This window comes from Solanum pennellii, chromosome 2 (genome assembly GCF_001406875.1).
Source record: "Solanum pennellii chromosome 2, SPENNV200".
Classification (NCBI taxonomy): Eukaryota; Viridiplantae; Streptophyta; class Magnoliopsida; order Solanales; family Solanaceae; genus Solanum; species Solanum pennellii.
In genome coordinates, this window is record NC_028638.1 from 46483360 (window position 1) to 46501750 (window position 18391).

The following is an 18391-nucleotide window of genomic DNA, read 5'->3' on the forward strand; positions in this document are numbered from 1 at the left end:
AAAGAGGATTATATAACTTTGAGAGACAGGTCCCTTGTGAATATGCAAACTTCAATATATAGCCCCTAAATTTATATGATTTGCAATTTGCTTTCTGTTATAAAAAATTGTTACTTTTACGAAAGATTTCATAATTTTTACAAATAATAATGATTTATTACTTATGCTATTGGGAAGTTGTATTTAAATTGTAAGAAAATTAATATAGAGCTATACCACTTTTGATCAAATAGAGATTCAATTTGTGATAATTTATTTCTCCTTTTTTAATAGGATAATTTTACATAATAGCAAAGTAATAATTAAAAACAAATAGAGTAGCTATTATTTGATTTAATTGTACTCCATAGCAATCGTTTTTCAGTCACCTATCTCCCTAACTCTCGCTCGCCACTCTCGCTTTATAGAACAGAAGTGTATAAAATTGCATTTTTGTTTTGTATAAAGCGAGAGAAATTGTATATACACGTGCAAAAACATATATCTTCGTGCTATACACTCAATTATAAAATATACAAACAGTTTATTTCAATTCAATTGTATACAAATGCAAATTTTATACAGATATTCCAGCGAAATAGACAAAATTATACAACTGCAGTGAAATACAATTTTCTCTCGTTTTATACAACAGAAGTGTATAAATTGTGTTTATATTTTATATAAAGCGAGAGAAAATTGTATATACACATGCAAAAACATATATCTTCTTCCTATACACTTATAATTATACAATATACTAACATTTTACTTCGATTCAATTGTATACAAATGCAAATTTTATACAGATATTCCAGCGAAATAGGCCAGCAAATTATAGAATTGCACCGAAATAGGCCAGTGAATCATACAATTGTATATGTATAGTGAAAATTATACATTTATAAGCTTACTATGCAGCGCAATTAAATAAACTTTGTTATAGCTTACAAATATGACTTTTTTTGTTTATTATATGTGAAAGTTGTCCTTTTTAATATTGTTGAGAAAGTATTATACCACCACAAAAGATCAAACATGTCATATTTTATGTTAAAATTGTATTTTTAGTTGAGTTCCTAAATAACTTAATAATTCCTTCGAGCAATCATCTGTGATTTATAATATACAGATTTATAGTATTTCGTTGGGTATGTGCTGACACGAGTCATATTTTTCTAGTATTAAATACAAAATGAGTTATGAGTAGTTATTCCTTGTTATCAACGTAAATAAAAATATAAATTAATGTTATTTTGAAATTTTATATATTTTATTTTCTTAGTATTATTGACACGTTTTGAACGCTATAAAGATATATCTAAATTGCAACATAAAATTATATGCTTATTTCAAAAATGAAATGCCCAATAAATGTTGCGCAAGTAAATTCTCTGTCATAGATTTTCAAATATTTTGGCAAATATTTTTGGATAAATTTTGGGTAAAATTTCGTCATGAGTTTGGTCATAGTATATGGAAAATATATTTCACATTCTTAAGAAATATAATTTATACCTATAAGCTTTAAAAATTATCAAAATTAATCATATGTTTGTATAACATGTCACAAGACTTTATTACCCTATGTTGATTGTTCAGCATTTCATCAACTACTATATCATCACTTTGATATTCACTGAATATTCCACACTTCTTTGATGTTCACGTAAAATATTATCTGAAACTATGCTAACAACTACTATAGAGGATGTTTTTATAAAATTTAAAAGTTTGGTGTATAATTTGAATTATTAAAAGTTGAAGAAATTTTAGGTTTAGCAAACATAAAAATTATGTGTATATTATAACTACAGTTTGCATAATTACGCTCCATAGTAAATTTATGTTTGCTATGGACCATTAGATTTGTATAACTCACATACAGACATTCGTTTATATAAAAGCGCAGCGATTTTTCAAGTATATCGATTAGATAATGGTATATATATATACAAACATCAATAATTGTGTTTGTAAATTTGTATACAATTAAATCGAAAAATAAAATATTTGAATATCAATATCTCTCGCTCGATTCATACAACACAAATTATACATCGTAATTTGTATAATTTATATTTGTATATGAGAAATACAAAAGACAACCGATAAGACCTAATTGCTCACGAGATATCTCATTTTTGTATTGGGTTTGCCACAAGACCCGGACAGAATGTCCAATTATAAAGCCCAACTACGCTACATATGGGTTGAATTCATCTTGAATTGTTGGGCCAAGTTCAATTTGAGTCCAATACACCAATCTTGGGAGAAAAGGTGGTTAGGGCTTATTTACAAGTTCATACATAACTATTCAAATTTCATGTGAATTGAAAACTATAGTCTATAATCTCAATTATATTCTCATGTCCAAAACTTAGCTTTGTCTTTTAACAGTTGACTCCTCATTAGTTTAATCTAATTTAATATAATATAAATATAAATATAAGCATAATCACCCTTTACCGATTCTTTTTTCTTTTTTCTTTTTAGGTACATAAATAAATCCTCTTAATTATTATACCTTTTGATACATTAGATCCTCTTTTGACATAGAGCATGAAGATGTTACTATAAAGAAGAAAATTACAGAAATATATAGTTGGTTAAAAACAATTATCATTGATTAACAAAAAAATACTGTAGTTAATTTTCATTATATCAACTTCTTTTTATATACAAACTAAAAATTTATTTTAGTTATGATATTGGTGATCATAAAGTCTTTTTTTTCCCTCTATACATCATTTAATTAGCTGGCTTGTAGCGGACAGCAAGAATTTTGTGTATCTAAAGTCACTAAAAATTAATGGTGTTTTTTAAGTACCATTCTGCAAAAAAGAAGAAGAATATTGGATTACACTAAGCCAAAATGCTCATTTTATCAAGTGAACTAGAGAGTGGAAATGACCAGGAGCAAAGACGAAGTCAGAATTTTAATTTTATGAATTCTGAATTTTATAATTATGATTTCAAATATTAACAACTAAGTAATAAGCTTAATATTCATATATGTATTTAAGTGTTAATAACTAATTAATAAACTTAATTTTGGTGGTTTTTAAGTTCAAATTTAGGATATGAAAATTCTAGATACATCAATATTTAGCATTAAAAAGAGGTTTTTAGCTAGGAGAGAACCAGGTCAAGTGGGTGAATATAACTTTATTTGAAAAAAAGTTAGTGAGTTCGATCGTATCCAAATTTAACCATGAGTGCAATATTAGGATAATCTTTAAAGCAGCTCCGTATCTGACGACGACGTATCACTTTCTCCCACCTAATAATACCAAAACAAGCTCATCATGTACTTTTTTCTGTTCCAAAATAAGCTTTTGAGGTCTAAATTATTCGTTCCACAAAAATAAGGATTTGTTTTTTACTTATTACTAATTAAATGTCTTAAATAATTAGAAGTGATTCTACATGTATTACAACAAGAGTATACAATTTTGAAAGAATGAGATCAATTCCTTCTTGAAATCCTAAAATGCCATTTAATTTAAAACATACTAAAAATGTGTAAAACATCACTTATTTTGGAACAGATAGAGCATGCTAATTTAGAATTTAATTACATCTTATGAGATTTGAGTTAATAAGAGCGGTTAGGTTTTGAATAATGTACTATCTAATTAATTTTTAGGGTGTAACTTGCAATAGTAACTTGTATGCCTTCTTCATGAAGCACACGTATGATATCGTTGAACACTAAAATAGTTTATAATCAAAATATACTAGCTAGTGAAAGTAAACAGTAAATTCAGTCAGCTAATGGCGCGATCTTTCATTTGATTTCTTTTGATGAATTGTCTTCCCTTAATTGTATACTATAGGAGGACCATTAACTAATATTTTTGGAGCTATGAAACAGTAATCGTGATTCATGAGGAGGCTCAATTAAAGTTGTGGAATAAATAAATTAATGGAAAGCAAAAGGCAATATCTGCAGCAGAAAATGACATGACTATAGTAGCATGTTTGGATAATTCATTTTAAGCATTTGTAAATTAAATATGACCTTTAAGCATTTTTATTGTGCTCTTGATGGAATAATGTTTTCTGCTGATTTATATAAAAATATTTTTAGATAATATTATTTATTAAATTATCATTTAAAAAAAAAGAATATTATATATATTTGTTGTTTGTAAGTCAAGTAATGATGAATAAATAATGACTGGCATTTTCTCATGAATCACGTTCATTCCATATGAAACTTAGGACTAAACTTTTTTCCATTTAATAATATTGAATATTGAACGATCTTTCTTTTTCACCTTTACTTTAATGATTCATGTTTAATAATAGTCCCACTATGATTCTTTAAAAATCTCAAATTTTGAGTTCGTTTGGCATTCTTGCACCTCACAATCTTCTTAATTTGTTGAGATGATCCCTCAACAAGTCTCTTTTAATAGTTTGTGTGTATGGTTGTTACCTATTGTGTTGTATATTATTATCATATTGTGTTGTTAATTTAAATATAATATATATAAATTTTATCGTATCGTTGGGTAATTATATATAAGGTCTTCTGTAATAATTAATTTGTTGTGATCGTATCGTTACTTTATAAATTAAATCCTTAATAATCTTGTTTAGTTTTTACCTTGCCTTTTTTATAATAGCTTTCAATCTTGCCCATACCATATTTTTTTGTAGTTTATCGTTCATATTGTTAATGTGTAAAATTATAATGTGTAATGACGAAAACGGATATAATCTATTCAAATATTATATTTAGTATAACAATACGATTTGATACAATACAACACAAAGATTTTACATACAATATATAAAATACATTACGAAAACAATACATTATAATAATCTAAACAATAATTGATGTCCATATATTTTAAACATTAATATTTCTTCTATTCACATGTTTAGTCTCACATATTTCAATCTTTCTCGAATAGACGAAACTTTAAAAAAAAAAAAAAAAACTGGAAAAAATAGAATAAATTAAACATGCGCCATGCTTATTTATTAAACGAACAAATTAAGAAAGGATAAAACAGGTACCAAAAATATATATCACAACAGTATATATTTTTCACGTATATTTCTTTAAAGTCTAGACATATATTGCAGTGATGAGTACTTGTTTGTTTTCACCAACCACTAAAAGTAACATTATAAAGCTATGTTTTAACAGGTTCAGTACCCACGTTACCCTAAGAATTAATTATTTCGGAATAAGTTATCATAAGGTTGGTATGTTATTTCATCATATATATGAGATAACTTATTCCATTGCTATAATTTTTGAATGATTGGATAAATAATTTAAGAATTATCTAATACCTCTTCCTAAACATAAAATAAAATAATGCTACATTTTATTTTTGAGATTATTATACTTTATAGCTCACACAGTGAATCACGACAAATATCGTGAAATCTAGCTTTTATTTATGCGCATGAGACCTCACTGTATTGATGTCTAAACTTTGTATAACATCTTATTGAAATAAATGAAAAAGTAATAAACTTTGTACGGCACCTTTGTGTTAAAGAAATAGTACTTCGATAATTTATCGCACATGTTAAATAATTTCATGACCTATTCGTAATTTTTGTATCGGAAGAATGTTAGATAATTTTGTCCATTAACTTGTATATATATTTTCTAATAATATTTTAACTTAACACCTCCTAATTAATTGTCAACTATTTTATTAATTAATTACTAGATCGTACAATTGATATCAGTATATTATACATTAACTAATAATTTACTATATGTTGACTGTCAATAATTTTTTTTAAACGGGTGGTTTTGTTGATGTTGGAGGTTAATACATAATATCACTGGAGTCATTAATTTCAATAACAAAAAAGTTTAAGTATAACCTATTTTTTTCAATAGAATACAATTATATATTAAAAAAATTACTGCACATTACAACTTTCTCATATCAATTTGGTGAAAATATATATCTCAAAAATAAAAGAACTGATAATTTTAAAAAGGGCATGATAAAAGCAAAAAAAAAAAGGGGGGACGAAAAAGAGTAAAGTCGAAAACCTTAGAACAGAGGCTGGATGAAGGGTTTCTCTTTACTTTTTTGCTACCCGCTAACGTGTTCTCATCTTATTAATTATATCCTTTTCCCCCACACACTCCAAAATATTCACAATCAGCCAAACTTTGAAAGTTATAATATTTTGAGTTCGAAGTTTAAAAGGTAAAAAAAATTAATAAAAATATCAAAAGAGCACAATCAACCAAACTTGAAAGTTATATTATTTCCTCCCTTTTCCCTCCTTTGAAAGTTTTGGTCAAGGATTGATTTAATTTAGTCTGTAAAGTTGATTAATTTCAAATCCAAACAACTAGCAATAATTGACGTTGCCAAAACTTTGTAATTTTGACCATAAAGTGACAACAACTACATACAAAAATAGAAAATTTGATATTACATATGATTGAGGATAAATAACAAGAAAAGTATTATCAAATTATCAAAAAATCTAATATTCATGTAAAGAGAAATTATTTCGATCAATTTTTAGCTTCATAACATAGGCAAAAACAAATTGTATTGGTTAAGCTAGAGAAGAAATAATAGAGATACATGAAAAAGTTACGTTTCAAATATTTTTTTAAAAAAATTAAATTAAAAAATGTAATAGGACGGATTTTAAGATCGTAGAAATATTAGATCTTGTTCACATTATGATATAATGTTGGTGCACTTTAATTTTCTCCACAAGTCGTGTCTTAAGTTTGCACACTTTCCAAGATCCTTTGTGTAATGGTTGATGATATCAGCATTCGACACGCCATTTCCATACGTAATCCGAGTGAGATCAGGTTTGACACATAATTTAAAATAATAATTAAAAAAAAATTATTTCATTAAATATTAAAATAATATCTTAAAGTTAAATTATTATTATTATTAAAATATAAAAGATTAATTTTTTGTATTGACTTTAAAGAATAAATTAAATCATATAAAATGGAAGAGAAGGTATACACTGCATACCAGTAATCTAGTATGATTAGAGGCAGGGTGTTCAAAATATATAAAAGTAATCACATGAAATAGCGGGAGGAGGTTCAACATTTACTATATATGCTCATAAAATTATTTTGATTATATATAAATAACTTAATTTTCAATTAAAGAGGGTTCAAATGAATTTCCTTCGTACAAGATAGCTCCGCCCCTGAATATGATAACATATTATGTTATGTGATATAATTGAACTGAGATTATATTTCAATTAGCTATAGCTAGAACATTTTTTATTTAGTTATTGGCATTGTTTTAAGAAGGAAAAGGAAAAAAAAAAAGGAAACTTGTTTCAAAGATGGTAATAATGCAAGAAACGAAGTAATTGGGAAACACTATTGTAAAATAGTAAGTGCACGTTGCTTAATTAGAGAAACCTAAAATAAAAAAATGTGAATTTAAGTATGGATTTTCATCATGAATGATGGTGTCACCGTAAATCATGTTCGCTCATTTTTGTAGATAAGGTGAACATTGTTTCGTATGATACGATGCCTAAGAAATTATAAATAAAATTTTTAGTTTACTAAGTTACTCTTTATTCATATTGGTGAGTGTGAGAAATACTTAAGAGGTGTCACATGATACTGCTTCGTCAAAAATGTGATCTTATATTATTCTTTGTGTTTTAATTTATGTGAAACGTTTCAAATTTTGACATTCAAATAAGTCTATCTTTGGCCATAAATTTCTCATATATCTTTCAAATATTTCGAATCATCATTATTGTAAATTATAGTATTTTTTTACGTAGTTTACAAATAGACAAATTTTATTTCAAAAATTTAGAAAATTTTATGCATATCATGTAAATTGTGACAGATGAAGTATTTTTTTTATTGTTTCTCATCGTAAAAGGTGACATGTATTTGGTGTCACCCCTTAAGCCTTCCTAAATTCGGATTTTGAACATGTACTATTTGTTGATCAAGTAATTTAAGATACGGAAAATGCCCTAAAATATCCTTGAAGTATTAGAAATGGTACAAGACTATCCTCCATCTACCTATTAGCTTAAAATACCCTTCTCATCAACTTATTGGCTCCAAAATATCCTTGTCATCCACCTTTGTGTTCAAAATTGATACTTATTTAACAGTTTTAAATTTGAACTATTTAAATATTTTTTTAATACGTGACGCTCAACTATTTGTTATAATTTAGCTAATTAATCTTATTTATAAATCAATCCACTACCCACCTACTACTAATTAAACTCCACCTAATTAATAAACCCACCCCATTACTAATGGAACAACATGAAAGTTACTGCAAATGAGTGTTTCTAAATATTTGAGGCAAAAATGTCTATAAAAGTACATTATCATTCATTCAATTCCTCAATCAAAACATATCATAATTCAAGTGTCTAAATAAAAATTACCGATAAATTTAAAAGTCTATTTTCATCTTAATTATTCATTTGTCTCAATTATGTGATGTTACTTAATAGATAATTTTTTAAAAAAATATACATTAAAGTTTTAATATTTAAAACAAATAATAAATATTTATAAAATTATATTTAAAAAGTGCATGAATTAATTCGGGATGTACTACTTCTTTACCTTTAATTATAAAATTCAAATTATAACTTGAAAGAGAATCCTATTGAAAGTATCCTCCAAAATAAGCGGCTCAACCTAAATTTATCGGGCTTCAATTAGGACTCGAATAATTTTGGATGTTATTTTCAGGAATCTATAATTTCGTCGTGCTTTAGTAGTGTTTAGGGCGATTTTGATATTATAATTGGTTTATTAATTGGGTGGAATTTAATTAGCAATGGATGAGTAGTGGATGGTTTATAAATGATATTAATAAAATAAATTATATCCAATAGTTGAACACCAAGTAGTTTTAAAAAAATATTTAAATAGTAAATCGTTAAATAAGTGATCAATTTTGAATCCAAAGGTCGAAGACAAGGGTATTGGAGCCAATAGGTGGATGAGAAGGCATTTTGGAGCCAATAGGTGGATGAAAAATAGTTTTGTACCATTTTCAATACTTCGAGAATATTTTAGGCCTTTTATATATTTTTAATAAGATGTTCAAGAAATATGGAACGAAAAGTAAATTTAATTTATTCTGTTCATACCTTAGGTAGTTAGGTTATAAAAACATGTGGTTGATCAAATGTATTCCCTCGTGCTATATTAGATGAATATTTTTTATTTTACACAATAATTTAAAAGTCATGAATAGGATCAACGGTACTATTTTGCATGTTCATATACCCTCCCTTCATTCTATTTTATGTGACAATCAATTTTTTTTATCCGTTCCAAAAAGAATGTCACCTTATATAATTAGAAACTTTATAACTTCAACATTTTCCTTTTAGCCTTAATAAAATGATTTATAACACAAATATACTATTTTAGATCAAAATTTTCAAAACTATTCCTTTTTTCTTAAACACTCGTGTCAAGTCATATGGTACCACATAAAATGAGACGGAGAAAGAATTAAGCGCTTGAAAATATAGAAAATTTTTGGTTCTTCCAAATTTGTTTAACTTTCAAAGGTCATATTAATTTTAGGGACAAATTAAAAAAAGAAAATTAAATCTATGCTGATTTAGAAAATACTCAAATAATATAATAAAAAATATTTTTAATAAGATGCATATGACACGTAAAAAGTACTTATTAGTTGCTCTCAAGTCTCACCTAAGCTAGGCCATAGAAGTAAGTTTCTACATTTACTAATTTCAGATGATGACCTTCCTAACACATTGGATCTCAAATCTTGAAATAATATTAATGATGTAAATTTTTTTTTTATTGCACTATGTAATTATATTTTTACATTATTAATACATAAAACTTATATATTATAAATTTTAAGAATGTCCATGAAAAGTGAAAATATTGAACCAAATTAAAAATGAAATCAAATCAAATCGAAGATAATGAAACCACAATTTGTTTTACTTTGGTTTATTTTTTTGGTACAATATATATAAGGAAGTCTGATATATTCTGAATTACCGAAATGACTCATTCCTTTTAGTTGACTTAGAAGTCTTTAATTAATTATTCGTACAATAAGTTTAAGTAAACATAAAATATTGTTATAAATGTAGAAAAATATAATACAATATGAAACCAATTATATAACAAGGCAGATATTGGCACAGTACTGTGTTGGATGCTTTCCCATTATTGCAAACATGGTCAAAAAAATAGTCCCATGTGGGACCAAAAATGATAAATAGTGAGAACCCTACCATACAATTCTATTATCTTTTTTTTTTTTTTTAATCTTCACATAATCATATCTTGTTGTATTCTCCTGCACTTATTGCCTTTCACTTTCAACTTATTACTCAACTTTAGATTCCTCTTTTTTCTATTTCAGATCTCCAACAAATTATTATATACTATATTTTTAAGTATATAACATAGCGTATTGAATTAATTTCGTTATCGATTTAATAGAGAGACGATCGATCGATCTTGTTGATTTCCAAGTTTGTTGGAGAGATGGAGCAGCAGTACTGTTCTAACAAACCTAGTTCCTCATCATCATGTAAAGCAGCTGATAGAAAAACAATTGAGAAAAACAGAAGAAATCAAATGAAGGATCTATATATGAAGCTCAATTCACTTGTGCATCATGATCAACATACTAAGGTTCTACTTTTTTTTTTCTTTTACTATTTCTAACAGCACTATTCAATCTCCTTTTTGTATTATTTGTCGTTTCTTCGTCTAACTCGCGAAGCCAGAAATTTGGTGAAGGATATGCAAAATTAAAATTACACTCATAATCATTAACATTTAATCTTTGTACATCACATAATTTTCCAGTAAAGGATATGTTAACCATCATTCGTCAAATTTCTGACTCTGTCATTATCCGACTCGATCTCCTCTTCCCGAAGGATTAACTGACAGGACGTTACCTTCAAATAAAAAAAAGAAGAGAGGGAAAAACCCCACACGGTTAATAATGATTTGGCGATTGTTCAAGTTCATATATTGAGATCTACTAGCTAGACATCCTCATCATATTACTTAATCGAATTAACAAGACTAGTTGTTAGAATGATAAAAATTTTTTTAGTCATGTTTACCTTTTTTTGATACAAATGAAAAATATGAAACTACACCACTAACATGCTTCTTTAACAAAAAAAAATGAATATTTGGAATTTGTCCATTTGTTTGCTTGTTATAAAGATTATTTCTCTGTTTATCTATATAAATTGAAAAACAAAATAAAATTTGAAGCCCAAAGTTGATCATACCAATCAAATGTCTATTGTATTTGAACCATATAAAATAGTAACACATCAACTTTCAAAGTACTCGTAATCTTCAAATTAAATTCTGAATCCGTCTCTGATCTAAGTCCACTTACATTATCTGCGGTTTAATTCGCAGGAATTTTTGTCACTGCCTGATCAACTTGAAGAAGCCGCGAATTACATAAAGAAACTGCAGATAGATTTGGAGAAAATGCGACTCAAAAAAGAAACCTTAACAGCATCTGCTGGTACTTTAAATTCAAATTCAAATTCAAGCACTAACACTAATGGGAGAACATTGGAAAATACATTGCCATTGCCACATATTGAAATTCACAATGTGAATTCAGCTCTAGAAGTGCTTCTAATTACTGGATTAGATTATCACTTCATGTTCAACCATATCATACGTATGCTTCATGAAGACGGCGTTCAAATTATTAGTGCAAATTATACTCTCGTAGGTCACACCATCTTCCATTCCATACATTCTAAGGTACAAACGATCTTTTCTGTAATCTAAACCATACGTCTAAATTCTGAATCCATCTCTGTGTGTATGCGTATTAAGTTGTTTGTTTGGTAATGTATGGTTAGGTGGGAGAAAGTGCAACGTCGTCTGCAGCAAAGATTATCTCAGAGAAATTAAAGCAGTTTGTGGGTGCAGCTGCTACCTAGCAACCAACAAAAGTTATAAACTTTTTCTATATTTTGGACACGTAATAAATTATCTAGCTAGCTGTTTTTGTACTTGTTCAAGGTTTATGATTTTCTGCATGATGATTGAAGTTCGATTCTTGGGTTCTACTTATTAATCGATTGATCACTTCACAAGTTTATATTATAACTTATGGTACAAATTAATCTATACATTATTGAGCTTGTACGAGTATTATTAGATTAAAAGGGTGTAGGAGTTTATAGAATGTTTTTGTGTTCGTTACACCCATCGCTTTAATTTTGGATAAAATACAGGTTCTATAAAAATAAAAATGAGGAAAATAGCAAAAGATAGAACGGCGATAGTTCAATTAAAAATATATATTTTTAGAGACAATTATTATAAGTGAATAGTGACAATTACATTTTAGCATTTTTTGAGAATGTCGTATAACTATATTGTATCTTGTAATAATTAACTAATGACGATAAAGACTTTAATACTTTTTATTAATATACAAATTTATTATCTATAAAAATTATTTTTGTTATAATAAAATTTCACGAATAATATTTCAAGTTCATTATCTCTGAACCTCACCCACCCATGCCAGCTTATGTTTTTACTGCTTTAAATAAAGATCGTTCAAACACCACCCCCAAGGCCAGAATGATCCATGTATGTACTATCACTTTAGTTTTAATTAGCCAGAAAATACCTAAAATTTATGTACATTTTAGTTAATAATCTATTTGTAAACTTTAATTAGGACAAGCAAACCTCATTTACTTAATTAGGAACAAGTAAAAAAGGTAAATGATATAACTGTGCTCTATTTATGTTTCACTTAAGCTTAAAGTTGATGTCATTAATATTCATATTTCGATATATACCTTTCAAATCTTATTGATCCAATATAATAATAGTACTGTTACTTGAAACATTTGGAATTAGCATCGACCGAAAGGTAATGTTAGTGTCACGCCACGTCATCTGAAAATATATAATATTATTTTATAGTATGGTAATGTTAGAGACACATCACGTTATTTGAAAATATCTATTATTTATAGTATGGTTTAATTGATCCATGAAATTAAATTTTAAAAAATGATAAAGGTATAAGGTACTTGTGGTCGCAATATAGACAATGTGGCTAGTACCCACACTCCTCTTTTGTACTCCATAATAATAAAGTGTACATTGTTTTAACCAAATCTTCTTTCCAAAGGCTTCTTTAGAATCTTCATTGACTTCAGCGGTTTGCGATATCTATTTATTTTAGGTATTTTTGAGTTTAAATAAATTTTAAATATTATAGATAGAATTAAAAGGAGTATTTACACATTTATTTTTAAGTTGAAAATTATAAGTTAGATTTATCTTATAAGTTATAATCAATAAGTCCATCTATCGCAGTGTTTTAAATATCTTGACTTTAAAATATAGTTTATTATTTTACAACCAACTTTAATTCAATAAAATTTATATGTATACAACTACAACATATTCCGTGACTGAAGAGGCTCCGATTGAAATTGGATATATTAATATAAAAATATATATAAATGTCGTAGTGTGATAAAAGTGAATTACAAATGGAGAAAATTACATACTTAAGCAAACATATACTAATTTTTTATTGGTTATAGCTATAATTTTTGAGAATTATAGCTCGCCTCTAACATTAAGTTACAATTATGTGACTCGACTTTTCAGTTTTATATTAATGTATACGCTGTCTTCATAGTTTATAATATACAAGCTAATTCCTTCTCTCTTCATAATCCCTTACCTTATTTTCTCCTCTAACCACTCAAAACAAATTGATTCCAAAATTTAAAAATTTCTTCCATTCCTTCTCAATTTTTTAGGGTTACTATTATGCGATTTTACTTCCTTCCTGCCTTTTTAAAAATAATTTGTATATTATAATTTGTATAAATTCTTAAAGTTTGAATCTACATGTTATGCATTTTTATATATATATTGTTTTTTCGTATTGTATATTTCTGATGTTTATGTTTGTATACATCATAACCAATTATCTAATATTACTATAATTATACAATTTTCGAATTGATATTATATCGGAAAGGAAATCCAATTTTTTTAGGTATTCAAATTGTATATTTGTATATTTTTTGTCCTTATTTTCGGATTTCTTTCTCAGTTGTACTCGAAATTGTATACTGTTATTCGAATTGTATATTATGATGTTTTGTATAAACTATATTTTGTGCTTTCTATAGATCATATTGACTTGTTTAGTTTTATGATAGTTATACAATTTCAGAATTTACATTACTTTAGGAAAAGAACGCTGATCTTATGTAGGTGCTCTTTTATGTATCCAAATTATATATTTGTAAATACTTTTTGTCATTGTTTTGGGATTTTTGTTAGAGTGTTCCAAATTTGTACATATTCATAATTGTATTCCGTAATTCAAATTGTATAATTTCTATATTTGTTGTCACTGTCTTTCAAATCGTATCTTGTATAATTCATTTTTATACAATTATTAGGAAGTACAGAACAAGCTTCAACCAGGTATACATTAGTAAAACTACATTGAAGTGTGTAATGGAGAAATATGTAATTTTGCAACAATTTCAGTTTAACATTGTATACGTTTGTATAACAAAGTGTGATTATTGGTTGCTGCTACGAAGGAATTGTGGTGTATTTGGCATGAAACCTAAAGATTTAATAATCCGACATTGTATGCCTTTTCTCAATCGAGATTACTGCCATTATCTTTAAAAAAATTGAATTTAGTTTTGTATATAACTTAAAAAAGAAGAAAATTATACAAACGACCATTCCTATAACAACCAAAAATATAGCTACGATCAGTAATTATTTAAAATGTAGTTAAGGAGAATAATTACTTTAATTATGATAGCTATTTCCGTAAGTTGCCCTTGCAAGTGATATTAAAATGTAGTTAAGGAGAATAATTACTTTAATTATGATAGCTATTTCCGTAAGTTGCCCTTGCAAGTGATATATATTACTCAACGGGAAGATGTATCCGAGAGGAGATAACAATTTTAAATAGTAGAAAATTTTAGAGATTATGATAAAATAAAAAGTTCCATTGTAAAGTATTTATACTCGGAAACAGGCTAACAAGAAGGAATTCTAATATATCAGATTGGAACATCGGTGAATTTTGAAGATAGTTGAGTGCACCAAGCGCGTGCTATAATTAGAAATTCACAAATTATACAAGTTTTCCATAAAAAGCATGTGGTTCAACAATTTCAATTTAGACAAATAGATATCAAAGAGTTGAAAAAATTGTAATTGCAGATGAACAAAGGATTATTTGACAAAGGGAAAAGGGTCTGATATACCCCTCAACTTTGTCATTTAGTGTTGATATACCCCTCGTTATAAAAGTGGCTCATATATACCCCTACTTGTAAACAAATGGCTCATATATACCCTTTTCCTCTAACGGAAATGAAAAAAATAATAATTTCAATCTAAATTTTTATTATTTTTTTATAAAAAATATAATCCCATATGAGTAAATTAAATCCTCGTCAAACATATTTTTTTTGACTCTTTTTTGTTTCAATGACTAATTTATAATTATTATTTTGATAATCAAATTTATTTATGTTTCACTAATATTCTTGTAAAACTTATTGTAGATGACCAAATTTTTTCTTCGAATACGAAATTAAATTACAATATACAAAAAAAAATAGTATAATTTTTTTTTCTTTAAACTAAGGAATGAAAGAAAAAAACAAAATAAGAATAAGAAACTCAAATAATTATAATAAAAGAAGTCAAAAAATAATTTATGTATGAAAAAAATTAAAATGTAGCTTGAACTTTGATAGAAGAATCATATATACCCCTAAATAATTTTTTAAAAAAAATTAGAAGTAACAAATATAATTTTAAAACTAATTTATTAACTTCCGTTAAATGAAGGGTCTATGTGAGCCATTTTGTAATGGCAGGGGTATATGTGAGCGTTTGTATAACGATAAGGGCATATATGAGCCACTTTTATAATGAGGGATATATCAGCTCTAAATGACAAAGTTGAGGGGTATATCAGACCCTTTTCCCTTTGACAAATGATGCAAGTTTTGTTGGACTCAGTTGAAATATGATACAAAATTCAAACTTATTTTGGGCCCATAAGTCTCCTGGGTTTTTATCATAAGGACATTGTATAGTTAGGCCCAACAATGGGTACATCATTTGCAAGGAAAATACACAGAGCTGATAAACGATTTATGATTTTACGTTTGAAATTTTGGTATTTAACAACTGTAAAATTGCATATTCGATCTATTTATTGAAATATAATATAGTCTGTGATTTCCATCGAACATAGGGAAAAGAAAAAAAACGATATATGAATAAATATATCTCAACTCTTAACAATTTTCAAATAAATTAGGTTCTTTGAACGGCTGAAAAGTAATTTCTCTGTGTATAACTGAATCGTATTAAATAAAGAATATGTTATTATTTCAGATTTAACCAATTTGTTAAAAGTTAACATCAAACTAGTGCTACTTGATGATAATTACTTTAGAAACAAAAAATTAAAGTTAAATTTCTTAGAGACTATTATCTCAATTCCAATAAAGTGTAGGTGATGAATACAAAATATGACCTGGTCGTAACAGTGTTACATCTTTTAAATGGAAAGTACGTGACTCATTTATTAGCCACTTTAATAGATCAAACAAATTTCAACAAATAATGTTTTATGTAGTGAATCAACAAAATTAGCTCATAAAATTATGATTAGTATATTCGACTGAATTTATAAATTTTTCCCCAAAAATGTCCAACAAATAAGATGATGTTGACTCTACAAACAACAGATTGCACATGCTTGGTTTCAAAACTGATCCCAACATCAGTGGGAGTGTGTTATGCAAACCAATACATTGTCTGGTCTCAAAATGAGACATGTTTTGTCTATGTTTTTTGTGATTTTTCGACGATACGAAAGCTTCTAGAATACTCTGTAGCTATAGAGATTTTTATAGTTAGTGAGTAACACAGAAGGAAGGACCACATCTCCAAAATCCTTCCAAGATCTTTTCAAAGCTTCAATTCACATGAACCATGATATCAAAAATATCCAGCCTAGGTAACATGTGAACATCAATAGTAACACACGAAACATATATGTATATATTTCACTACAAATTGTCAAAAAGGAATCACATTGCATCTTTACATATTCTAATAACATTATCAATATCACGGAGACCATGCAAATGTTGGTTCATTGAACATTAAAAAACTAGTCCCATGCACAAACGATAATCTAGTGAAACGAATATTCATTATCAATTCACATGAACCATGATATCAAAAAATATCCAGCCACTATATACAAGATTCATGCACATATACGATTATATTTCCTTTCGTTATTTAATTAGAAAAGAAATAGATTACGATGCTTCCATGAACAGGTCAGTACATGAATAACATGCAAGTGCAACAGTAGTAAAGTTCAGTATCAACTTTGTGGTCCTTATATACTTTCTGGAGACACAACAACGGGGGGGTAATAAATGCGCGGTATTTAATTTCCATTCAAGATGTAGAGGAGTAGATGGTCTTACATACCTATAAGAAAGGAAAACCAAGTCTCTGCAAGTTGATGAAACAAGTAGCAAGTAATTTAATGTGCAGGATGGCAATCACATCATCTTCTTTCCTTTAAAAATGTACGGAACTATTGGCCCGAGCTATATTCTCTGACCTGCAACCTGCAAAAGCAAAAGTCTGGCAACACATGAAGGATGCAAGAGGGTGTTGGCGTAGTTGGAAACAGATGCTAAATGCAAACAAGTAAGACAAGTGATGCACCTCAGCAGCACCAATTCATCTTCACATATCTACTATTTAATGGTGTAACAAGTGTGTCCTGTGTCAATTACAACAATCTCAAATATGTAAAAGTCCCTAAAAGTTTATTCATACAAGCCTTTGGCAGACAGATATAATGAGTTGCCAAATAATCCTATGTTAACAAATCAGCTCCTCCAAATCAACACTGTTAACTCTAAAATAATATCAGTTTACCGTGTGGCAGTGTTTCAGTTAATATTACCGATAACAACATGCAAAAGAAGACTAACATGTCAACAATTAACAAGCAGCATTAGTTATGTCACTAACAATCAGTAGCAGTGGCTTGTAGGTACAAAATATAAATCCGAAAATAACAAACCATCACTGACTCGAAAATCACCTGAAGCAGAAGGAAGACAATAAATTTCAAGGATCTTAAGCAAGCAATAAGCTTGCAATATTGAGATAGCAGAACACTTTAGAAGTAATGTGTAATGCAAGTAAAAGCATTATTTTTAATAATCAGCAACGGTTGTCTTGGCTTAAGAAGTATAATAGAGAACCACTCAAAAAGTGTAGAATTTACCATAGCCTTACACAGATGGT

The 18391-nt window shown here is 27.5% G+C and overlaps 1 protein-coding gene across 1 annotated transcript; it reads left to right on the forward strand.

Moving 5' to 3' along the window:
• Positions 1-10316: 10316 nt before the first annotated feature.
• On the forward strand, positions 10317-12155 carry LOC107010549 (transcription factor bHLH162). The gene is made up of 3 exons (XM_015209839.2): positions 10317-10654; positions 11408-11767; positions 11869-12155. The coding sequence occupies exons 1-3, from the start codon at positions 10505-10507 to the stop codon at positions 11947-11949; spliced, it is 591 nt and encodes a 196-aa protein (XP_015065325.1). The 5' UTR covers positions 10317-10504; the 3' UTR covers positions 11950-12155.
• Positions 12156-18391: the final 6236 nt, after the last annotated feature.

What these genes read in the sequence shown, in the direction of transcription:
- LOC107010549 (XM_015209839.2), top strand. Translation starts at nt 10,505, where the DNA reads ATGGAGCAGCAGTACTGTTCTAACAAACCTAGTTCCTCATCATCATGT. An exon ending in ATCATGATCAACATACTAAG is followed by an intron (nt 10,655 to 11,407) that starts GTTCTACTTTTT and finishes TTTAATTCGCAG; the next exon opens with GAATTTTTGTCACTGCCTGA. An exon ending in TCCATTCCATACATTCTAAG is followed by an intron (nt 11,768 to 11,868) that starts GTACAAACGATC and finishes ATGTATGGTTAG; the next exon opens with GTGGGAGAAAGTGCAACGTC.